Raw genomic sequence first — 25,903 nt, forward strand, 5'->3', positions numbered from 1 at the left:
TTCTCACTTGGAATGATTTTGAATGGACCTACAATATTTTCCTCACTGAATCAAAACATTATAAATATAATAAAAAATATTAATTTAATTTTAATTAGTTGATTTTTTATTGACTATAAACATCAATTTTACTATAGTTTTAGATTATTATAAAATTATTAATATGACAATTTTATTAATGTAGGATGAAAATTATGAAGGTATTAACATATTTCAAAATAGAGCATGATAAAAATTCTATTTTTTCACTTTGTCTTATATTTAGATCTATTTTTTTAAAAAAAATTATAATATTTTATAATAATTTATTATTAATTAACAATAATAAAAATAATGAGACATTATCCAATTATAGTTTTTTGCAATGGGGTTATTATGTTTTTGGTTCAATAACTAAAAACACTATGACCCCATTCAAAAATATTATAAACCAAAAATAATATAATTCCATTGAAAATACTACAATACTAGACCAAAATAACTCAAATGGGATTTTGATGAGAAACTGTTTTTTTGTTATTTGGAATTTTTACAAAGGGAGGGGACTCTTGTTGGAAAATATAGAAATGGGGGATATGACATGAGAAAAACCTAAAACCTATGGCTTTTCCCATAAAAGCATCCTTTTATATATATAGTGTTTTTTGAAGAACTCTCTTTTCTTACCATCTTATTATTTTGTTATGAGGCCCTAAAACATAACTTATCATGGATAATTCAAAACCAAAAAAAATAAATCAACTTTATCAAAGCTAATACTCATTAGTGAGAATATAATAAAATTAAGGAAAAATTCTCTCGAAAAAACCCTTATTTTTATAAATTCTCAATTAACGTCTTATTTTTCATTTATTTTTATATAGCATCTAGTTTTCTAAAAAATAATATTGCCCCTAACCTCTATTTTGTCAATTGTTGCCTTTGCTTAATCGCTCTCGTCTCCTCTTCTCTTTTCCTATGTCATCTTTCTCGAGGACTTGTTATTACTCGTTGATGACCTTGACATCACCCAATAGTGCCTCAACACCATTGTTGTTGACGATCGTTTGCCACCTCTACCTCGCTTTGTCGTCATTGTTATGTATTTGATACAAGTTTTTGTTGTTTTATACTTTTATATCGTGGTCAGGGTGCCAGCTTGGCCCGTCCTGAGTGTGCAAAATCACCAGCATGGCCTTTGAGTTGAAGCGTGTTAACCGGATGTTTGATTGAGGGGGGTATAGGCCTCATTCTCCTAGGTGTAGGTTGAAGATCACTCATTTAATTGTTCGTCGGGTGCTTGCACACAGGTTGAAATCGGAAGAGAGATTCTCGACTCTACCCATTCGATGCTTAAGTTTACAATAGTTGGAGATGGGAGAGTTGGAGTGTGTGTGTGAGGTCCGCCCCCCAACGATGTTCCGTGGGTGGCTTTCATACATGTTCATACGTATGATCGTACGTGGCAGCTTTAATGATCCATAATCATCATCGTACATGGGTGTTTAATGCTTGCTGACACTGCAGGTGGTCAGCCCATACGTTGGGTGTAGGCATCGTCTAGTCTATTCAATTCAATCTCGTTTGACGTTGCTTCCCGCCTCCTATGTAGCCTGGTACATTATTGCACTGCCTTGTACAGTCTTAAGCAGAGTGGGTGCGGATGGATGGTGTCAAGTGATTAGCTGGCCTCAGACTCATGGTACTAAGTTGGCTCAGTACGACACGTCGGCTTAAGGACACCACCCCAAGTCTATTATGACAGTTGATATGTCGCGTGAGGTGGATATGTCGCGTGAGGTGGATATAAAAATTTGCTATATCACTTGTGGATATAAAAATTTGCTATATCAGTTGATATGCCGAAGTTATAGTAGGCACTTATGGAGGAGTCAAATTTTGCCTTGAGCTAAAGTTCACTTTGAACCTCGTCTATATCATGTTCGACTATATATATATATATATATATATATATATATAACACAATTGACAATGTAAAAACGAAAGGCAATGTCATCTTTTTAAGAAAAAAAATCTTAGAATAAATGAAAAAGGGATTATATAAAATTTTATAAAATAAAGATAAAAAATTACCCTAAAATAAAATTTTAACATTTTTTGTTCCATCTTCATTCTAAAATAATGTCAACGAATACTATTTACATGTTAACTTAGACTCACCAAGTCAATATTTTTATTGATCTCTAACAATAACAGAAGTCATAGCACCTTAGTCTTCAGAAGTTGCATCATAGTCATCCATATGAATCTTTTTTTATCATTAACTTTATAGAAGATAATATGTACTTATATTTTTTTAATATATTTTAATAACGATAAAAGATTTATATAATCGATACCAAATAATCAAAACTTACGATATTATTATTATTATTATTATTATTATTATTATTGGAGTTTCTAATAATATATATATTTTTTATTTTTTCGGTTTGGTCACTTCTTACACTATTGATACTAATTTTTTAATCTTGTTCATAAAAAAAATGTAAATCTTACTAGAACATACTTATGTTATTTTAGATGATTTTTTTTTTCATTTTATATTATATTAAATTATATTTACTTATTTTTCATAAATAATTTTTTAATACCTCTAATATATATAAAAGATCAGAATCCTATCTCAACGATAAACAAAATCAAATCCTTTCTTAAGTAAAGAAGGAAAAAAGACTGACGGATGACTCATCACGCCACCTTTTTGAATGAGACATCGAGAGTGCCGTCAACGGCGTGCGGCGTGCGGCGTGCGGCGAACGAAGGGTCGATAGAGAGGCAGCGTCTCTGCCCATTCCATTGTCGGTTCGGATGTCTCGAGACAGATCGGAATCGGTTTCCGCAGATCGTCGTCATCGACTCCAAGAGATTGGACGGGCAAGTAGAGCAGCGCCACGGCGCGGCCATCGCTGCTTCACCCACCCATCTGCCTTATGAATGGGGAGGTGGGTGGTCCTGTAGGTGGGCCCCTCGCAGCGAGCCGAGAGTGGTGTCGCGGCGGTTACGCTTGTCTGTCCTCGGTTAGGTGTGGCGTAAGTGTGGCACTGTACATCTGCTAACTTGACCCGGATCCGACAATCTAATAGGATCTTAATACCATAAGTTATGGGTTCGGATTGGGATTCCTGGATGGATCTGATCCGAGACCCAATCACAAGGAACGAAATCTGAGCTTATGATTGGTCTAATAAATAGAAAGTTCGATATGCCAAATACCCCATTGTACGTTATCGCAACAATAGTTGATGCACGTGCATACCCGCTCCTCGACCATCGCCTAGCGTAGGAGTGCTCACGTGACGTGCGACGTGGGCCACGGTGTCTCCACTGTAAACGAGGAGAGGAAAAGCTACATGATGGAATGACAACAATACCCTTAAACCGAAACATCAACTAGTCCCGTGTGTGAGGTATTACTCACATCACTCAGTCCATCCACTCAATTTGTCCACGTCGTCATCTTACTCCTGTGGCTGGAAGTTATTGGATGATTTGTCATATTCGTGTTTGGCTCAACACATGGAACAGAACGATGCTTCTGTTAATATTATTTGTTTACTCCGTTTATAACCCCCATCGCCTTAACACCGCTCACTTCTCTTCCTCCACTTTCATCCTTCGACCTAAAACGTCGCCCACCTCTTCTCCTCAGCGGTTTCCCCAGTGGAGAAGGCGTCGTCGTCTTTCCCTTGTACGATTTTGAGGGACGGATCTGGTCACCACTGGGGAGGGGGCGAGGATCCATGGCGTTCTCAGCGGAGGCAGCGACCATGCCCTCCGAGACGGCCACTGCCGCGTTGTCGGCGGGCCGGGGAAGCCTTCTCCACAAGTTTTCATTCCCGATCTTCAAGACGTGGGGTAAACAGCGGATCCTTCGCTGCATGAGCGTGGACGGCAAGGGCGAGGCCGTCGGCGGCGGCTCGGGAGGTGCGAGACCGTCCGAGGTGGATGGCGAGGACGAGGAGGGGATCGAGGACGTGAGAGAGAAGCTTTTGGTTCACGTACGGGAGGCGGCGGACCGGATGAAGCTGGTAGTCCCGCCGCTTCCGCCGTCGCCGAGGGTTGTGAAGACCGTGACGGAAGCGGATCGGCAGGCGGAGGAGGACGCCGACGCGGAGCCCGAGCCTTCGTCGTCCCCTGCGTCGCGACCTTGGAAGCTGAGGACTAGGCGCCGGGGTTCTAGGGCTCCTTCGGGGTTCGAGCCGCAAACGAGCGCGTCTCCTGAGACGGCGGCGGAGAAGAGGCCGGTGCGGCTGAGGTCGGGGAGCACGGAACGGAAAGAGCGGCCCAAGTTCTCGATCACCCTCACGAGGGAGGAGATCGACGAGGACATCTATTCGGTGACGGGCCACAGGGCCCGCCGGCGGCCCCGTAAGCGTCACCGCGTCGTCCAGAAGCAGCTCGATGTGAGTCCTTCTGCTTACCTCTTTTGCTTCATCTTTTTCATTCTATCTTTGATATTATTTATCTACTTTTCGAATCGAAAACCGATTTCATTCGCCCGAAAAACTCATCTCTCTCTGTGCTCGGGTTTTCTCGAGAAAAAGAAATATTTTTTTCTTGGTTAAGAAAAAAAAGGATTTTACTTGATGTTAAATTTGATGCTGTACCAGTTGCTGTTCCCTGGTTCATGGCTGTCGGAGATCACCCACGACACATACAAGGTCCCCGATTAAAGGCAACCTCACCTCCTGCGGTGTGACTCCTTCCCCTCTTCTTTCCGCCATCGCCATTGATTCATCTCCAAAGTCTCCCACCTCCATCGGTTCCCCAAAAGCGTAGCAGTAAGAAAGCTCTTCTACAGTTCTTTTCGTAGAGTTATTACATCACTGGGTGTTTCTTTGCAGTTAGAATTAGCTCTGTTTGTCCTCTGTTGTTGTTATGACATGATTGAAGGAAACATTCATAATTGCTCCGTGCTCATCTAATTGCGTGCCTGTTTCTGGAGGATGACACAGCTTTTGTGTGACGGGTTACACTGCTGCTGACACTTTTACGTGCCAAGAAGCGTAGCAGACATCAGAATCAACTGTTCCTCGTGCAAGGACGGGGGTAAGGTGGAGGAGCGAGGAAGGTTTCGTGAGTCGAGAAGAAGGAAGACGAGGGTTTAATGAAGGGGAGCGGCGGTTGCCCGGTAGGTGGTTTCGCGGAGGTGACCATGGCATGGTCAGCGCGTGGACGTTGCCACCCGTCCCTTCCTCTGCGGTTCCTGTATTTGCCTGAATAATACCACACACGATTGGTAGAGCTCCTATTGGTGCTTTTGGTGGGCCCCACAAGTAACGACCAATAAACATAGTAGACTTAACACGTGTCGATGTAGGAACGTTTCACGGCCGTCCAGTTCTGGAGGGAGAGAAGAACCCAATACTGCTGGGCCCAAGACAGGGCCCAGGGTTTTAACCCATTAGGTGGGTCTTGCAGAACACCGCCTTTTGGGCCCCACATCTTACGGCCGACTTTTCGGTCGAATTAATCATAGTTAAGACGTGGGTTTGGTTAGGTTTAAGAACAGTTAAGACATCTCTGTTCTTCGTGCTTTCCATTTAAGCGCCTCTTTTGTTTCCACAAGTAGATTAATGACAGCAAAATTATTCATGATATAATTAACATGATCACAGAAACTCCTTTCGAGAGAGCAAACTCCAAATTTTCCTATGATACAACAACAGTTAAAAATCTAATGAAGAAGAAGAAAAAATTCTTCTCTCTTTGCTTTCCAGTTAATCTTTCCACTACATTTCTTGTCATTAATCTCTTCCATAGCTTCACTCGGATGAACACATCTCGGCTGCTCTGATTCTGCTCAAGTCAGAGGTTGCCCACATTACGAATCCTGAGGTGACTGAGTTCCTGAAATTTCTTGTTTGTTGAAAATAGAATAATAAAATGTTGGATTTTGCAGTCAGAAGGTTGTTTTTGTGGTATGGCAGGATCTTGAATCTTTGACATTGGTGGAATCAGTAACCTTTGTCCTGTGAATAAAATCTACCTTTAGTTAGTATTATAGTTTGTAGCTCTTTCTGGATGCATTATCATTGCTTCAAATTACTCACCTTACAGAGTTTGTAATAGCATTTAACAAGAAAAAAATCCCAACAGGATCTTGTGTCGATGAACCTGAGGCTGGTATCTGCCATGTATCAAGTTTGTAAATGTAGCAGTCCTTAAAAATTTTGTTCCCTAATTTAAGTGACATATTCTCGAAACTGTCAAGAATAATTTGTGCATTCCTTCAGAAATTGAAACGGAAAAGTTTCATATGTGGTTTCTTATCTCTCCGTGTAAAGTAGCTCTCTGATTTTTCAATAATTTCAAATGCATTGAGCTTCTCGTTAATCCCAAATTAAATAGTGAAATTTCTCTGAGTTGCTCTTATTTCCTGACAAAATTTCTGTTGCATTCAGAATGAACTTGAATTTGATCATTTTGGATCATGTGGTTACGTTCTATCATGAACGGTCATCGTGCACCCATAATAACTTTGTTCAATGAATCATTTGTTACTTTTGTTTACATGTAGAGTCGCTTGGCAGCATGTTTTGACTTAGTTTTATATTCTTTTACTTGTAAAAATGTAAGTTCGAACAAGTTGCAGTGCTATAGTGTGACCGCTAATCGAACCGAGCAAAATAGTCCAAAATGGCTCTGTTTTCACGTGCTACGGGCTGTTTTCTGCAGTCCGCTACTACACACGAAATGTCGAAATGTCAGTTATCTCAGCACCTTGGAACCACCCGGGTGGCACCATGGGGGATAGGGCTTCGGTATAGTATCGGGCGTTAAACAATCTTCACAAGTTCGCACATTTTCTTTACAGGAACTTGTCTAATCACCCGACACCCGGTGAGCAGCTGTTTATGGACTTGCAGCTATTCGTTCAACCCTCTAAAGTCTTTGTTTTCCTCCTTTCTCTGTTTTCTCTCTTGCACACAAGGTGCTCGCTGAATTGTTTGTAACCTAAGTGAGACGACAAATTGATTGATTTTTGCGGATGCATATTGCAAGAGTGCTTCACGACTCAGGCAACTCAAGCTAAGTTTGCGTCTTGGCCACAATGGTGTCTCACGACTTAGGCAATTCCAGCTAAGTTCGTTACATTGTGGCATTAGAGCGGACAAGCAATTCGAGCAAGCAACGAAGGAACTTCGTAATATCACCATGGCAAAGCATCGTGGCGAATCAAGCAAGGCGGGGCAAGCCAGACCTTTGCCCCAAGTAAGAAATTGGTTACTCTTCGCGAACAGAGGAGGCATAATTTAGAGCGCCAACCGGGAAGAAGAGCCATAAGGAGAGACTCATAGCTACAGAAACCCGCTTGGATCTTCTTGAAGTGAGCTTAGAGATACTCTACCAAGGCCAACGAAGGTTTCTTGGGATAAAGAGCTTGCAAGAAGAAGCTGGATATTGAATTGACAAGGTCGAGGCCCTAGTCGATCGACTGTCGGATGACACCAAAGACTCCGTGCAACATCTGCACGAAGTCGTGGTAGAACTCACTTCCAGGGTGACCTTGCTCACTAGGGCACTTAATGCGGGAGGAAGCAACACTCGCGTTGCACCGTCACAAAACTTGAGGGTACTGGAGCCGCATTATTATAGAGGTGCCCGAGATGCTAAAGAGCTCGAGAATTTCTTATTTGACATGGAATAATACTTTCAAGCTACGAGGCTTGATTTTGAAGAAACCAAAGTTTCGATAACAACCATGTATTTGAATGGGGATGTAAAACTTTAGTGGTGAACCCGTTGGGAGGAGATCCGATAAGGTCAGTGTCGGGTGGACAGATGGAAGGACTTAAAGCGAGAGTTGAGAACTCAGTTTCTATTTGAGAATACATAGTTCGTCGCAAGGAGAAAGTTGAGACAACTCCGCCAAAGTTCTTCCATCCATGATTACGTGAAGTAATTTTCTGTGCTAATGCTGGACATATAAGACATGTCCGAGAAGGATAAGCTATTCAGCTTTCTCAATGGTTTGAAGCCATGGGCGCAACAAGAACTGCATCGAAGGAATGTCACCGATGTGATCGGGATAATTGTTATCGCAGAAAGGCTCACCAACTTTGTTTCCTCTAAGGACCTGGGAAAAAGAAAATAATCTTTAGAAAATCGTCCTCCAAAATTATCAGGACTTGTCCGTCGCTCGTTCTTCGAACTAATCAACTTTATCTTTTACAAGTCCTTCGGGACCGAAGGACCTGAGCGAGGTTACAAATTGGCTGACTTTTGCAGATGCATATCGCAAGGGCGTTTCGCAACTTAGGCAACTCAAGCTAAGTTCGCGTGTTGACCGCAAGGGTGCCTCACGACTTAGGCAATTCCAGCTAAGTTCGTGATAGTTCGTGAGGTCATTAATCCAGTTTCTCCACTAGGCAGATTCGGAGATATATATATATATATATATATATATATATATATATATATATATATATATATAATTTGTTGTCTGAATTCAAGGTCAATGAGTTTACAGTGTAAACAAAACAAAACATGTTGCTTTCTTGTAATCACATTATGCGCACCTTTGTTGCTATGATGGTTGTCATGGTGCCATTACAAATGTGATGTTTTGCTATCTCACTTACATTTATTTGACTCTTGGAGTCTACTTCTTCTTATGAGAATGTCACAAACGGTCAACGCGCCCTTGCAACAACTTTGTTTAACGAATCATTTATCGCTTTTGTTTACATTTACAGTTGCTTGGCAGTATATTTTAGCTTGGTTTTATATTCTTTTGCTTATAAAAATGTAAGTTCGAATAAGTTTTAGTGCTACAATGCGATCGCTCACCGAACCGTGGCAGTATATTTTAGCTTGGTTTTATATTCTTTTGCTTATAAAAATGTAAGTTCGAATAAGTTTTAGTGCTACAATGCGATCGCTCACCGAACCGAGCAAAACAATGCAAAATGGATCCGTTTTTGCATGCCACAAATTGTTTTCTGCAGTCCGCTACTATACACGAAATGTCAGCTATCTCAGTACCCTGGAACCACCTGGGTGGCACCATGGGCAATGGGGCTTCGGTATAGTGTTGGGCATTGAACAATCTTCACAAGTTCGCATATTTTCTTGATGGGAACTTGTCTTCACGTCTGGCACCCGCTGAGCAGTTGTTTGTGGACTTTCGGCTATTCATTCAACCCTCTAAAGTCATTGTTTTCCTCATTTCTCTATTTTCTCTCTTGTACACTGAATTGCTTGTAAAGCTTCCCCTTTCATGAGACGTCAGGACTTGTCCGTCGCTCGTTCTTCGAACTAATCAATTTTCTTTTTTACAGGTCCTTCGGGACCTGAGTGAGGTTGCAAATTGGTTGACTTTTGCAGACGCTTATCGCAAGGGTGCTTCGTGACTTAGGCAACTCAAGCTAAGTTCACGTGTTGACCGCAAAGGTGCCTCACGATTTAGGCAATTCCAGCTAAATCCGTGACCGTTCGTCGTGTCATTGATCCTGTTTTTTCACTAGGCAGATTCGGATAATATATATATATATATATATATATATATATATATATATATATATATATATATATAATTTGTTACCTGAATTCAAGGTCAATGAGTTTACAGTGTATGAACAAAACAAAACATGTTGCTTTCTTGTAATCACATTGAGGTTTCCGTATTTGAAATCTATAAAGCTATGAGCATAGGGCTTTGAACTTGGATGAACTTTCGAAACTAGAACTGCGCATCTTTGTTGCTATGAAGGTTGTCATGGTGCCATTACAGATGTGATGTTTTGCTATCTCACTTGACATTTATTTGACTCTTGGAGTCTACTTCTTCAGATGAGTTATAATTAGAATGAGAATGATCTCAAACTGTATGCTGTCTTCTTCCACCTTTCATCAATCTACCTGCGGACCACAAGTGATCATACTAGAAGTTCTATTCCTTTCAGAGTTTTTTCATATAGTATTTCCAGAGTTCATGATCTATTTCTCAATTGAAATTAATTTTCTTTAACTCTTTGAGCAACAGTCCACCAATCTAACATATTTTTGAGATCATTAACCTAATCCATATTATATTTTTAGTGATAGCTGTAATAGTAGGTTCATGATGGCATAAGCAGGAGTTGCAGTACTAACATCAATCTAATGACATGGAAAAGCATATTGAAATGTTAGAAGAAGCTTTGAAAGTAATTGGTTATGTTTGACCTTTTTCATTCTATCCAAAAGATGATGGGATTTGATTTATTTGTGAGCTAATAATCCCACCAAGAAAGAATGTGGTTTTTCTGCTCTCAAAGTCCTGCAAGTGATTCAAAACACAAAAGCAATTAATAAAAGAAATTATTAACTAAAGAACGTAAAGAGCTGACACCTCGGAGGATCCATGTGCAAGTGTGTGTGCGTGTGAGAGAGAGAGAGAGACACGAGGCGCACGAGCTTGTCAGTGGAAGAGACATCACGCTGTAGTGTCGCCTCGCCGGAGGTAGGTGGCAGGATTCCCGGCTCGGCTTGCCGGAGGTAGGTAGCCAGGGTCCGCGGGAAGAGCACCGCTGCGTCACCCCGGAAGTATCCCGCGGGACGATACGAAGCCCAACATAAGTGTATCGTGGAGATCCGCAGGAGACCACGTCCACCCTTACATTTCTCATGGTCGATTCACTCTGCGTGGATAACAGTCATCCCTAGATTATCGTTCAAACTACCCGTCTCGTGGCTTTTACCGCCACACGGAAGTCGGCCGCTCTCACGTTGCCCCACGGCGGGTTGTTTGTGTGGGACCATGTGATGGACGAATGACAAGTGTGTTTCTCCTGTTCGGTGGTTGTGCTGAGACACAAGTCCGATCGAGGATCCACGCCATTACTCCCTACCATATATAATTGAGGCTGTTTACCGTCGACTGCTTCGAGAGTCGCGCTGCAAGATAATTGTGTGTGTGAGATCTGCCGTATCTCATGGCCCCACGTGCCACAGGAGACAACAAATCTTCGCTGGTATTTTGTCTCTACTTTTTATCGCAATTAATCTTAAAAATAAATTAGATGAAATATAAGGATAAGACGCAGTGATATATATATATATATATATATATAATTGGGATTTTACAAGAGGGGTGGAAGGGGAGGTGATCAACCGGGCGGTGATGTGATCCGAAGCTCTAAACTTTAAGCGCAGCGAGAACTCGGATGACCATAGCAACAACCCCAAGCGGTGGTCCAGCGGACGCACCGGTCTCGGAACACGCAGGGTTCGTCCTTTTTCGCTTGAAGAGGTCGGATTCCGTTCGCTGATAGCGAGGTCGGGAGGAGGAGGAGGAGGATGGAGGTGGAGAGGGCGGAGTACCTCCACCAGTTCGTGGAGGAGACGGACTGGTACAACGGCATCGTGCTCGATGCGCTCCTGCCGGGTGGCGGCGCCGCCTGGAGGCGGCTTCCCAGGCCGCTGCAGTCGTGGCTTCGCAACTACCTCGGTGGCAATATCCTCTACTTGGCCTCCGGCTTTCTCTGGTGCTTCTACATCTACCACTGGAAGCGAAACGTTTACGTCCCAAAAGGTCGTCTCTTTCTTCTACTTCGCTTTCTTTTGGAGTCGATTTGTTGTGATAAACTGTAAACAGTAAGCTTTGTATTCAATGGTGATTTTGTGCTCTCATTTGCTTGATAGAAGCTAAAAAATTTGATTCTTGATTTGAGGTGTAGTGTCCGTTTTGATAAATTTCTCATTTCCCTCTGTTTCTTGGTATGCTTGTTCTGTCATCTAAGTGGCAGATGCTGATTTGATGCAAAGTATGGCTGTGCTTGGTTTAGGAGCAGAAAAGGTAGAACGAATGCTGTCAAAAGAACTGCATTTTTTTGTTATGAGAAATCCACCATTGTAGTTCTTTGATTGGCTTAGCCTCAAGCCTCTGTATCAGGAGGAAATAAGGAACTCTCGAGAGGGAATTCTCTTGCTGTTCATAGAATCAATGGATTTGGTTGCTTGTCATGTTAAATCCTGCTGTTCATAGCAGGAATAGATGGGTCTGCCAGTGTTATTTTGACTTAAGCAATTTGGGTTAGTGGTTCAATCTCATCAAGTGAATAGGTCTGATAATTGGTATCGAAGTGAGCCATATTTTGACCTTGATGTCTCTTGAGTGAGGAAGATTTATGCCACCCCATAACATTTTTAATTTGAGCTTAAGTATTATGGACTATTGAAAGGACGGAAATAATTTAAAGTTAATCTTCTGGGATAGGATAATCTTTGTAGTTTATCTTCTTTTTTTTTTTTTCCAGAACTCATTTAGTACGATTGGCACTAGATGCTAAATTTTTCTTTTTCGGTAGCATGGCTCATCTATCTTTTGGAACAATTTGATCGGCAGTATGTTTCTTTGGTTGCCATTACGGAACGTTGAGAGAACAATTTTAGCCCAGAACAATCTTTTCTTATGACAAAAGATGTTTCCTTTATCAGTGTATATCAGATGGACTAGAACTGGTTTCATGGACGCACTAGAGGTTCATATTTCTTAGTAGTTTATGGCTTTATGTTCTTCTCAATGATAACCATCTTCTTGGGTCTTCTGTTTCTTTTTGGCAGATTCTATACCCTCAAAGAGGGCCATGCTTTTGCAAATATATGTTGCGATGAAGGCTATGCCATGGTACTGTGCTCTTCCGACGCTCTCAGAATACATGATTGAGAAAGGATGGACCAAATGTTTTTTCAGCATAAGTGAAGTTGGTTGGCCGATCTATCTTACTTATATGGCCATCTATTTAGTACTTGTCGAGTTTGGAATTTACTGGATGCACAGAGAGCTGCATGATATAAAGCCATTATACAAGTACCTTCATGTAACACATCACATCTACAACAAGCAAAACACTCTTTCTCCATTTGCTGGTAAGTTCACAGTACTTGTTGATTATAAAGTCTTGATCGGTCCTCTGACTATCGATGTGCATTCATCTTTTGTTTTCTATAACATAAATTATTAGGTTTGTTTAGAAGTAAAATTTGTAACTAAGTTTGGTAGTTTTCTTTTAGTTGTAGATTTGTATTTCTGATTTCTGTTGCATCTGCACATGTTTTACATAAAACCATTATAGATTATAAGAACACGGCACAGGAATCTTATTTATGTTGTTAAGAAATTGCAATTGCAAATATAGGATTTGTAACTACTTCTACTAGTTGTGCCAAAATAATCCTCTTATAATATTCTACTCTAAAGACATATTTCTGTGTATACGAGTACTGTCGAAACTAGATTTCAACCTTCGCAAGGAAATGACCTTATCATCCTTCTGCATGACCCTTCTGCACATGGTCGGGGAAGTTCTTCTTTCTCCCAATTACATGGCCAATCCTAAAGTTGGGATATTATTTGTTGTTGCATGATAAGTTTATCGTGTAATTAATTCCACTTTCTTGGTCAAAACATATATGCAGCATATTCCTTAGAGGTTGTGGAATGAACAGTTCAGGAAAACATTGAGAATGGTCAACCTGCTATGCCGATGACACAGTTTAGAGTGATCATAGAATTGTAAGGTGAACAGTTGAGCCCTACCACTTAAATGATCAAAGGTTTCCTTGATGATCCTTTAAAGAACAGTCAACACTGTTCGTTTATGAATTTGTGGTTCTGCCGTATGTGTATGATATATGTATGGTAAATCAATCTAACCTGGGTAAGACAGAATATTTGAGAGGCAACACTGTTTTGCGATAGCCTGTCTAAAGCAAAGAAATTGGTAGACACAGCAGCTTTCTTGGTCTGATATTGAAAGGCTAGAAAACTGACACTTTGTATCTCTCTTTCTCTTCAGGACTGGCATTCAATCCATTGGATGGGATACTGCAGGCCGTGCCACATGTGATCTCTCTCTTCATCGTGCCAACTCATTTCATGAGTCACATACTACTACTGTTCATCGAAGCTTTATGGACTGCAAACATCCATGACTGCATTCACGGTAAGGTTTGGCCTGTCATGGGTGCCGGTTACCACACCATCCATCACACGACGTATCGTCACAACTACGGGCATTACACGATATGGATGGACTGGATGTTCGGAACCCTTCGCGATCCTGAGGAGGACCCCAAGAAGACCGAGTGATCCAGTCTTGTTTTGCTCCAAAGTTACCACCTGCTAATTCTACAAACTTAAAACCCTATATTGAGTTGTAGATGGCCTTGTCTAATAATCAGGACTAGTTTCTAATCTTCTATGGCATGTTCATCTTGGATTGGTAAACAGTGAATGAGTGGATGGGTAAAAACTGTGGTGAGCATGAACTAAGACATGAATCAATTTGTGTTTGTCATGTCTTTCCACCATCCAAATGCTGTGATAAGTTCTCACTGCAAAATGTTGCCTTCAGTCCATGTTATGCTGCACTATTAGAGTAGCACTTCGATCATCGCCATTCACCAAGACAGATAGAAACCACACATCACGATCGCATGCACGTAATTGACGAACTTGTTCTTGTGGACGCAGCAGCGGGAGAAGGACTCGAGGGAGGAATAGAAGAAGAGGTGCCAAGATCAATGAAACTTCGACGAGGATACCAATTGGAAGCATGATATTTAGGTATTGACTTCGAGATCATAAAAAACAAGATAACTAAATGATGTTATTTGACCATTTTATTATCAGTTTGAGAAGCAGAGAATATTCAAAGAAAGATTACTCGTCGTTTAATTTAATATAGATATTTTTCTGCTCGAGGAAAAATCCACCGCGTGTGCTGGCAAATTGCGGCGGAGTATTGTTCTTCCGTAATGTCGGAGCTTTCTTTTCTCACCGGCACACTGTTGCTCTTTGTATCTTCCTTTTACTGCTGGATCTGTGTCATTCATCGGTTGCATCCATGGGTGGTGGCCCATTTGGTTCCTAAGAATTCCAGCGGCAGCTTCCGTGACGCCACAAAACAGCGGACGCCTTCCCGGAATTGAATGGCGGAAGGGAAGGGGAGGAGATGAACCCTACCATCGAGACCAAGTCTCCGCCGCCGGGTTCCGTGTTATTCCTGATCCTTTCACCCTCTTCCTGTTCGCTCTCCCGATTCCCGGAACGGCCAATTGTTTTTTGGGTTTCGCCTTTTCTTGGGCTCCGGAAGCATCAGAAACCCTAGCGTTTGGTCGAAATTTCTTGTCGATTCTTCTTGTTGGCTTCGAAGTTCGCATCTTTTTTATTCCCTTTGTTGCCGGTGTTGGTAAAAATCGTGCCTTGGGGGTCTCTTTTTCCTGATGGGTTTATCGCCGCCACCGACGTATGTTCTTCAACCGTAGGAGAGCCGCCTCCAGCTCCGGACGCGGCACGATGGACTCCAGCAAGCAGCAGCAGGTGACGGGACGGCGTCCGCAGCTGGTGCGGCGCAACGCGGTCAAGTACGTCGAGTATGAGGTCGCGGGTTCCTCTTCGACCTCTTTCTCTTCTGCCGCGACCGAAGAAAACCCCGACCTCCGCGCCGCACGACCTCTGGACCTCTTCTCGTCCGCGTATGCCCAACAGACGAGCTTCCGGATCGACGGAAGCATTGAAGGCGAGGTAGACATCCTCTGCCGCAGTCTCGGCCTCAACAGCCCCGAGGATTTCGCTATTTCTGAGGACGAGTGGGAGAGGCACAAGGCGCGGTTATCCTCCGACGTCCTTTCCAGGTCCAGGCTTCTCCAGCTGGACAGCCCAACCCATAAAGATCCCGCCTTTGCGTCTGAAGATCCAATCTTGGTGTCTGATCGGACTCCTTTGGAACCCATTTCAGCATCCGCAGAAGTGATTGTAAGCCAGATCGGTCCTGAAGAGGAATGTGGGCAGCTCACTGATGATTCAAAGGTCGAAACTGGGGTTGTTGGTGGCCAATCCTGTGTGTCTCCGAGTTCTGGGGGAGGAGGTGGAATTCGAGGAGTCCGGCCTCCAGTTCTTTCCCCTCCACCGCCAATGACAAAATTTTCATCTCCTTCTTTGAGACATGAGCCTTACAGTTCATCATCAACTCTTCAACCAGCTCCATTGATTTCCCTTGCAGTCACAGATGCAGCAAATTTGACTTCAGATATTGTCAGAACTGTTGCCCCAGAGGAAAGTGATCTTGAGGCACGTGGGAAGAAATCAGTGGATTCTGAGGAGAACAAGGGGAAGGGGGAGATTCTCGTGGGCGATGAAGTCAGTGAGGAGGAGTTGAGGGAACTGTGGTTGCAGGATACCCCCGAGGACTTCACAGGGACATCTTCTTACTCGACGATGAACGACGATGAGTCATGCAGTACGACTACTGAGACAACATTCACCATCTCACCAAATGGTAGGTTAAAGCGGAAGATAAAATCATGGATGCGTGGCATGCTCCTGGGTAGCGGTTCCTATGGAATGGTGTATGAAGGGATAAGCGAGTAAGTAATGAATTAAAATTATCTATCCAAGAAATTCTTGTTTCTTTATATGTATGGCTTAGATTCTTGAGGTTGCCATTTACCTACAAAATACTTCTAGTGGGATTTCAGTTACTTTTGAGAATACTCCCACAGTTCTTAAAGGAAACCAATTTATCCTAGTGAAGACAACCATAGTTAGTGAAGAATCCCATAACTTGACGGTGTTAATTATGGACTTTAAAATTGTCTGTTGTTGAGTACCTGTGGGATATGCACAGGTTAGTCAGTTGCAATTGTAAGAAATTGTAGCTTATATTTTAAGCAGAGCTACAGTTGTCTTTTTAGACAACCCTGTAAATAAGCAAATAGTTAACTTTTCCACAAATTGTACAATATGGTGGTAAAAACTATGAACATTATTTTTGTTTTTTACTCTTCCATTTTGAGGTGGATACATAGCCCATCTAAGATATCTACATAGTCAGCACAGGGAGTTTTAACTTGTCCTATCTTAATTTTGTATCTGCATATATATTTATTTTAGTTACACAGTTCAAATAACCTCATCCTAAGTTTGTCAGTCATCTTTTTCCTTCACGATCACATTAATAAGGTGTTAAGATTTTTTCATGCCTTGTGATTATTTAGTGTTGAATATGTTGTGATTTCCAATAGTCCCATATTGGGCATTGATGATATAAATTGCCCGATTGGTCTATGACTATTAAGGGCTTAATCATTTTGATTCATGTGCCTTTAGGCTTGTTATATCCAAGTCATTTGGGTTCATGGATTTCTTTCAGTCAATCACAACTAAAACATGTCAAAGTTTATGGTTTCGAATTATAATCAGATGGGATAAATCTGAGTCACCATTGGGCCATAGGCCTCACATGCCACCTACTAGTGAATGATTTTAAATTGCATTGGGTCTTTATGAGGACATTACTCCTTTGAATGTAGGAGATTATCATGCCACAATAGTCCCATATCAGAAGCTTATCGTTTAGATTTGTATATAGGTTATTTCAGTCTACCCATAATAATTAGGGTTTAAGCATTTTGGACGCTGTGATTTTGAGCCTATTGTATTGAGCAGGACTATTGAGCTGGGTCACAGACATACATATTTCTTAGAAGGGAGAAAGTATCTAATCATGTCTAAGCTGCTAGTGATATGAAACTTAAGGCTTAGGAGTTTCTTTGGGGGGCTTAAAATAACATCTATGAAGTTGCGAAAAAAGAAAATAATATCGGTAATCTTGTAATGCAGATGATAGAAGGATGAAGATTGGAGGCTTTTAATTAGAGGTAGTGATTTTGAAGAACACTGACAAGCTTACTTGTGCCTGCCTAGTGAAAATTATATAAGTAGCTTACTGTGGATTTAGAATTAGGGATAGGAATAAGAATTTCAGGTTCTTGAGATATTTTTGTGTGAAGTCAAAGATGACTTAGAGGATGAAAGCAGACAATGGAATAGGAACTAATTATGTACCCATTGATGCATCAAGTTTTCAACACAAAGTATTAATATGGGAAACTCAATTATTTTATAGAAATTTAGAAGTTGAGAACAAGCCAGTTAGTATTAAACTGTGTAAACAATATGTTATGGATAGTTTTTGGAGAGAGATTAAAGAAGAATTAGATATGAAATGAGTATTTCTAAGAGTTTGGTTTGCATTCATGTTAGAGGCTGGTTGCTAGACAGGAAGCATTTATAGGATAAAGTTCCTTGGTGTTTGACATTTGATAGTGAAGTTGTTTGATTCGTGAACGTAAGAGCAGAATGTATAAAGAGGCTATATTTTGTGATTTTGCCAATTAGATGTGTGTAAACCCATTAACATGAGTTGTCTTTTGTTGTTCAGAAATATTTGTGTATGCAGCCTTACTGTTTCATTTAGGTTTTATGCCTCTTTATTCAATTAAACTACATTTAGAATATGAAATCTCAAAAGATATTTCAAACTTTGAAGAATAAGCAGGTGTTAGTTCAACTCTTCTTTTTCTTCTTCTTTTGAGAGAGGGAGATCTTGATTCCTCATAATTAAAAGTGTTGTAAGCTTTATAAATTAGTTGCTTAGGACTCATTAGTATGTATATAATGTGAATCACTAAATTGTAAATTGGCATGAGAAGTAGGATGAATAATCTTAGCTCACACTTGATGTTCACAAATTGTTAACTTCTTGGATGATCATATTTTCATATATCTGAGGTCTATAGGTTCCTCAACTGCTTGGTTGGTTCTAATTTCATGTGTCCAAGTTCCATAAGTTCTTACTTTGTGTTAGTCTTTTCTTTTGTAAGCTTTATCAGCCAGACATCATTTAATGGTTATATATGTATATATCAGTCTTTTACTTGGAGATCTAGTTTCATTAAAACACAGTTCTCTTTTTTAAATGATATTTTCAGTATGCTCAGTAAAATATAATTCTCGAGTATTATTAAATTGGTGAATTACTCTTTGATTAAGGCATGTTTTTTCATTTGTATAGTGAGGGTATATTTTTTGCTGTCAAAGAAGTATCTTTGCTTGACCAAGGAAGCAATGCTGAACAATGTATTATTCAACTTGAGCAGGTAGGATAATGTCAATTTTTACCTTTACATTGATCTAGTTCACTAATTCTTTACCATTTTCAATATTGTTTGCAAGTTATTTTATCCTCTTTTCTAATTATAGATGTGCTGGGACTTTCATGGATCTAAATGAGTAATTGGAAAATTGGTTAAGTGTTCTCAACTTTCTTCCTTAACTTTTGCTTCCAGGAGATCGCACTTCTAAGTCAGTTTGAACATGAAAACATAGTTCAATATTACGGAACAGACAAGGTATATTGTTTTTCCAATCTTGCTATTTCACCACTTTAGCTTTTCATGAATTTATCTTCTGACAGATGTATTTATTGAATTTTATTTTTATTTGCATGCCATTAAAATTGTACCTTAAAAAAGGGGAAAAGCATTAGATAAATATGTCATTATATAAAATCACAAGATAGGGATAGTTGAAGCTTTTAATTTTTATTATTATCCTTTTGGTAGATTGGAATATTTGAGATTTTCTTGACTAATGGCATAAATATTATTTTATTTTTCATGGTGTAATCTCTACTTCCATTCTCTAACTGATATGTGATATGAATTAATTTTTAGGAGGATTCAAAATTATACATCTTCCTTGAACTTGTTACACAAGGTTCGCTTTCATCTCTGTATCAAAAGTATCGACTGCAAGATTCTCAAGTTTCAGCATATACTAGGCAGATCCTAAATGGCCTAAACTACCTTCATGAGCGAAATATTGTGCACAGGTGATTCAGCTGTTTTAGTTTATGCCTATGCACTTATTTCATAAATTTGGTTTTGACAGGATATGATGTTATATTATTGGAAATTTCTTTTCTGAGCCAGTCTTTTTGGATCCATGTGCCATGATTTAACGATACATACGAATAAATTATGTCCCTGGATAATGGTGCATGCCACTTGTTTGTTCCTGTGGTTCTTGCATATGAGCAAACTGTGCAGTTAAAACTTAAAAGTTGATTTAGATTAAAATCAGTCAGTGTGTATAATGAGGGACATGCCACTTTTTGCATGCCGTTATCTTGGCAACATGCACCAACTGAGGCACCTGTGTTTTTGTTCTGATTTTACAGTTCTATTAATCCTCAAGAGCTAGCTTGAAGATAAGGACTGGATCTTCATATATTTTGAGATAAATGTTAAGCAAGGATTGAATATATGATTCTGATAATATTTCTTTTAAGTCTTCCCAGTCATTTTCTTTTCTTGCTTATGGAAAGACAACCTTAAGATGCTATCTTTTCGTTTCTCAGAGATATCAAATGTGCAAATATATTGGTTCATGCAGACGGCTCTGTAAAACTTGCAGATTTTGGATTGGCAAAGGAGGTTTGTCTATTGCCCTCTTGCTTTATACATGTGATACTTTGCATATCTAATGTGTCATTATATTCATATTTTATTCTGCTTCTGTGAACAACTTCAGATGACCAAGGTCACCTTGCTGAAATCTTGCAAAGGCAGTGTCTATTGGATGGCTCCAGAGGTTAGCCCTTCTTCATCCTAAATGAGAATATATAGATTCTTTTCCATCAACGACACCTAATCTGGAACCTATGCCAAAAGAATCTGTAAAATGCTTTATGAACATGGCAATATCTGATTATTAAACAAGATAATTCTTTGACAGGGTTGTGCATTTCAACAAATAGATTCATATAGAATAAATGTTTGGAATTGTTCATTATGAGCAAGAATACCGTTTTAGGAACCGGACTCGTATTGGCCTGGTCGATGGTTAGTACCAGTGTACCAACACATGGTACACTGAGGAGGAAGGGGAGATGAATGAAGAGGTGGGAGAACGAGCAAGGAGGAGGAGGAAGGGGAAGGAAGAAGAGGAGTGGATGAAGAGGAGGAAGGTAGAGGTGCAAGCGCACTTGCTGGTGGTGCATGATGAGCGAGGCAAAATGGACAACAGAGGTGAAACGAGCGAAGAGGGTTCTCAAATATGACCCCTAAAGAGTGTTCAATATATATGTTTGTATATATATATATGTATGTATAGATGTATGTATGTATGTATGTATGTATGTATGTATGTATGTATGTATGTATGTATGTATGTAATGAGTCGGACTGGACCGTCTAAAACGAGGGTGGTTCGCATATGGGTTCATTCCAGAATGAACATATCAGCCATTTCGTACCGATCTGGGGGAAATGATGATCCGTGATAAATTAATTTTGGTCTCATCCTCCTTTGAGATGACATTTTCTGAGCTTGTATACCACATGTCCATTCAAGTCTGAGATGCATCTTTGCCTGCAGCCATGAATCTGAGATGTATAATGATATTAATATGGTGATGTGGCAGTCAGGAAATGTTCTGCTAATGATTTATTCTTTAAAGCAGCATCATTTGAAAGCATAGCGCCACCTGCTAACAGTATGTGATATAACATTCATTGTCACATGTGACCGAGGGGTTTTCTCTTCATATCTGACTTTATTTATACTAATATGCAAAAGAACTGTAGCAACTGCTTGTAGATGGTGCGTTAACCTGCCAAGCCCTATTTATTGGATGAGAGCCAAAGTTATTTACTTTATTAAGTTTCACTTGAGAAGCAGTGATGAAGTTGTTCAAAATTTTAGATTCATTTATGAACAATGACATTTCTTAGTTTCAATATTCCAGGTTATTAATCCCAGAAGATCATATGGACCCGCTGCAGATATATGGAGCCTTGGGTGCACAGTTCTGGAGATGTTGACTCGTCAGATACCTTATCCAAATCTAGAGTGGGTGAGTAATTTATATATTAGGATTACATACCATCTATGTTTCCAATTTTTCAGCAAACCTTTTTTCCAGTTCAGTAATAAAATAATAAATTTTTACCTTCCCAGTCACCTCTTTTATCTGAGTTCAAATACCACTCCCTATGAGCTGAATGACATTTTATGCAGTTGAGCAGCCAGCCAGCGAAAGACTAGTGAGTGCATAATTAACAAGTTAATTGGAGATTGACACAAATTTAGATGATTCGACCATATTATTTTAATAGCCTAATAAAAGATCAGGCCGTGTGAAGTATCAAAATTTTAAGCTGCTAATGGAAAGAAAAAGATGTACCAAAGGCTTGTTAAATTAATTCTAGAAACAGACCACTTAAATCCAAATTGCAAGTAACTATCAAATTATTAGTTGGCTATATTTAACAAACTTTTTTTTATGAGCTATATTAGTTGGCTGTATGTAACTTATAAACTTGATGTTATGGGCTGGAAAACAGTTCTAGAATTTGGATAAAGAGATAAACAAAAAGCCAAAAATTGAGATAGGAATCTAGCTCAGTTTTATTCTGTAGATGTCCAATTTCAGAGAACAGAGTAGTGGTTATTTGACATCTGTAGAGGATGATATTAGTAACAGTAATTAGCATGACCAACCAATCCATGTAAGTTGGTATTGTTGATGTGGCTGAATGGCAACCATATTTTCGTTGTGACTATAAATTGGATGAACAAAAAGACCTTGTTATTTCAAGTTTTCAACCCCTTGAGCAATGCTGCCAGCCATATTAAATGACATTCTTCTGAAAAAAAAAAAAAAAGAAACTGGTTGTGCCACAGTGGGGTTGCCCCAACTGGAATTTGGTTTCATGGCTGAGTTATGGAAGTTAACTCTCTACATATTTGATATGTCTGTTTACACGCATTACCTGAACTCGCAATGGTAGGTTGTGTTCTTTAGCTCAGCTACCTATTTAGACAGGGAAAGAACTAGTGCTCGGTGAAAAGGTTTAACTGGAAGGAAGCAAGATGATCAACAGACCATGATTTTGCATGCCTAGCATATATGACGTTGGGATCTTATGGATTGTTGTTGTTGTTATTTTGTCTTTGTTGCTGCTCCATTGTACAATCTCATTTTAACTTGAATTAAGCTCCTTTCTTATTTCTTCTCATATTACTTGGACTGTTCAGGGTAGATTTAAATGTTATCTATCTGGTACTTCTTGGTTGTTATCATGAGTCTCCTAGAACTCAATCAGATGAAGTCTCTATAATTTTGTTGCCAGCAAATGTTTACACCAAGATGAAAGTTAGTTTGAATTTTTCTAAAATTTTGAACCACATAATGTCTCTTTTCAAGGGAAAACAATAAAACTACGTATGTACTTACTATTAGTATTCTGTGGTGAAATAATAATAATGGCCAGTGCATAGTTTTCATGATTACGTCTTAACATTTTCAAAGGATGTGTCTCATAAGTAGATTATGTGGCAATACCATTATGCTAATTTAACAACTTAAATATTGCTAGAAGCTCTAATTAGGACAATATATAATGAAGTACCATATGCCATGTCAAATGCTCTGAAGGTTTTCATTTTGAAAATAGAACAGCACCATCAGACTAAAAGCATCCCTGATCTATGTATTCAGTTATCTGGCTTGGGGAGATAAAACCTGATATTGCCTGAAGTGGTAATGATCTACAGAAGACAAAAGAGGAAAAAAAAACAACAAATTGGTTCTCAACAGTTAAAAAGATCTGTTAAATAGATGGATTTGTAGAGATTAGTCTTTAGATTTTGGCAGGTTACCAGTGGTATACTGTTCGAGAAATCAACTAGGATAAGTATAGGATGAGGAATTGACTGAACAACAAAGTTCTTATTGTTGTTATTATCAAACAAACTAAATAGGAGTACCATGTAAGAGAAAGAAAAACGCTCCAGGGAACAAGGTTTTCCATCTAGTTCCAGTACTGGTTTCAGTAATCTACCAGACTGGTACAATACTGGTGTTCCAGGTATGCCGATATATACCACTGGTACTAACCAATAAAAAAGTAATACTGACCACTACTTCACCATATGGTCTGATATCAGTCCCTTGCTGGACTGGTATTTGAAACCTTGACGGGGAATAGGAAAACATGGTTTAAGATGGGGTAGATAAAATAATAAGATGAAAAAGAGGAACTTCCGGCTTAAGAAATATTTATTTTTGTGAAATCAATCACATGAAGTCTCATTTGTAAGTCCGTGTTCCTCTTTTGGACGTCATTTCCATAAATCCCAATAGTCTTAAGGGTTCTATTTAATTAGGATGTTTGGAAATTTTGTACCATGGAGTTGTTTGAAATTTGAATAATGAGATGTCACTGTTCATGCTGCAGTAACAGGGACAGTGATAGCCCATTTATTTTATTAATTTATGATGTGCAAAACCCTTTGTTAAAAAGCATAATGACACACAAAAACATGAACCCACCTGAAGGTCAAACTATTTACCCACCTGAATGTCAGATTGAAATCTGATATCAGGCCTTTGACTTGATTGAATTAGGTGGTTGTTGACAAAAAGTGCACAGTTCATGTTGGTGTTCTGGAATTTAGTTTTTAAATGGTAGGTAAATTTTTAGTGCAAATTCTTATCATCATCATGCTGAATTCCATATTGACAACACATTTCAAATGTAGATTTACTACTAAAAGTGTGCTAGGATTGTACTAGATATGAGAAGAAAAGAGTGTATTCTTGTCAAGTCGTGAACACGAATGTCATAATAGAACATCTATGTTAGTAGAAGGATTCCCTACTGACTTCTTTCCTCCAGAGTGAAGGATGTAATTAAAATTTTTCAGGAGACCATAGAGATATTGGTTCCCTTACTATTAAGAGTACTAGCTACCATGGCTAGCGTTTGTGATGGTTCGATGTATTGGTTTGCTTGTCTACTAGAGTTACCTTTCTTATTAATTTAAGTTCAAAGTCTTGTTGTCTTCGTACATTATTTAATTTGCCAGTTGTATATCACAACATATTTACTTGTTTGGAGGGATATGATATGGATATCAATGCACTTGTAACAGTGATGCCCTTTCCTTTTGTTTCCTTTATGATTGGGTAATAAATGATTCATTGTAATATGCAGACACAAGCTTTATATAGGATTGGCCATGGAGAACAGCCTTCAATTCCAAGCTACTTGTCTAAAGATGCACGTGATTTCATTAGCCAGTGTGTGAAAGTGAATCCAGATGATCGTCCCACTGCTTCTCAACTATTAGAGCATCCATTTGTCAGGAGATCAATGGGAACTTCTTGATGATCTAATTCATCTCTGTTAATAATGAGAGATTAGTTGGCTAAAAAATAATGGCATTTCAAAAACATTAAGGTAAAGCATTCTATGTTCATTCTGAAATTTCAAGCAATCAATTTTGCGGTGGTCTAAGCTGTCGTCTCTTTTTCTTCATCATTTCTTTGTATATATGAATTGAATATCTTTAGATTTTACGTTTAATTTTGAACTCCATTCACCTGTGCAGATTTTTTGGTGACGCGCTGCAAATATGCTGAGAAAGTTTTTTTTCATGTTGCCAGTGTCTCATAAGAATCTTTGGTACTCGAACACCTTCATTTGTGACTTGACCTTTCGAAAGCTGATCGTAACCAATCGTGGAGAAGTCCATGTATTCAGCTGCCACAAGTAAGATGATGAATGGTCGATGTGTGTGCAATTATCGATCAAGATGAATGCATGTGTATGTTTCGAGTCCCGTTGTCCTCCAACAGTGTTGTTCATTTCGTGTAAATATTGTGTTTGTTGTGCTGATAATATAGGATTGACAGAGTGCTGCATTCTTTAGGTGTTGTTGGGAATGTATTGCCGTAAAGAAGAGTTGCTAGGAAGGTTCCATGATATGGGGAGTACCAAATACGAGTCTTTTTCATCTGTTCTCCTCTTTCTTCTCCGATTTGGTGAAGTGTTGTCTTCATATTTGAAGCTTGTACAAGTGGTGCATGGTGTGCACAGTTTGTATGCCTAACTGACATAATATTCCTATTTCATTTCTGATTCATCAAATACATTGTCTTCCTCATGGAGCTCATTCAATTGTATGTCGAAGATGATGTTTTCTGAACCATCAACAGCACTCTCAATGTCATCAAATTCTCCTCAACTTCAATTGTATGCAGTGTTCAAACAGAAATCT

At 39.5% G+C, this 25,903-nt stretch overlaps 3 protein-coding genes across 5 annotated transcripts; all 3 read left to right on the forward strand.

The window, feature by feature from the left end:
- Window positions 1-3,589: 3,589 nt before the first annotated feature.
- Window positions 3,590-5,252, forward strand: LOC103987813 (uncharacterized). 3 transcript variants are annotated; one of them, XR_671925.3, is made up of 3 exons: window positions 3,590-4,406; window positions 4,614-4,784; window positions 4,949-5,252. XR_671925.3 is itself a non-coding variant. In XM_009406235.3 (2 exons), exons 1-2 carry the CDS (start codon window positions 3,744-3,746, stop codon window positions 4,674-4,676), a joined length of 726 nt encoding a protein of 241 aa, XP_009404510.1. In that variant the 5' UTR covers window positions 3,590-3,743; the 3' UTR covers window positions 4,677-4,928. The 3 variants fall into 3 exon arrangements, 1 of the variants encoding a protein (XP_009404510.1); XR_010481544.1 differs by having other exon boundaries at window positions 4,959-5,252; XM_009406235.3 differs by lacking the exon at window positions 4,949-5,252 and having other exon boundaries at window positions 4,614-4,928.
- Window positions 5,253-11,153: 5,901 nt separating this feature from the next.
- Window positions 11,154-14,288, forward strand: LOC103987803 (delta(7)-sterol-C5(6)-desaturase). Its single transcript, XM_009406223.3, has 3 exons — window positions 11,154-11,521; window positions 12,553-12,858; window positions 13,788-14,288. Exons 1-3 carry the CDS (start codon window positions 11,287-11,289, stop codon window positions 14,078-14,080), a joined length of 834 nt encoding a protein of 277 aa, XP_009404498.2. The 5' UTR covers window positions 11,154-11,286; the 3' UTR covers window positions 14,081-14,288.
- A 378-nt stretch (window positions 14,289-14,666) lies between these two features.
- On the forward strand, window positions 14,667-25,789 carry LOC103987794 (mitogen-activated protein kinase kinase kinase 1). Its single transcript, XM_009406201.3, has 9 exons — window positions 14,667-16,359; window positions 18,849-18,933; window positions 19,123-19,185; window positions 19,510-19,667; window positions 20,196-20,271; window positions 20,369-20,428; window positions 21,585-21,692; window positions 24,838-25,083; window positions 25,235-25,789. The coding sequence occupies exons 1-8, from the start codon at window positions 15,242-15,244 to the stop codon at window positions 25,009-25,011; spliced, it is 1,842 nt and encodes a 613-aa protein (XP_009404476.2). The 5' UTR covers window positions 14,667-15,241; the 3' UTR covers window positions 25,012-25,083; window positions 25,235-25,789.
- Window positions 25,790-25,903: the final 114 nt, after the last annotated feature.

This window comes from Musa acuminata, chromosome BXJ2-1 (genome assembly GCF_036884655.1).
Source record: "Musa acuminata AAA Group cultivar baxijiao chromosome BXJ2-1, Cavendish_Baxijiao_AAA, whole genome shotgun sequence".
NCBI lineage: Eukaryota > Viridiplantae > Streptophyta > Magnoliopsida > Zingiberales > Musaceae > Musa > Musa acuminata.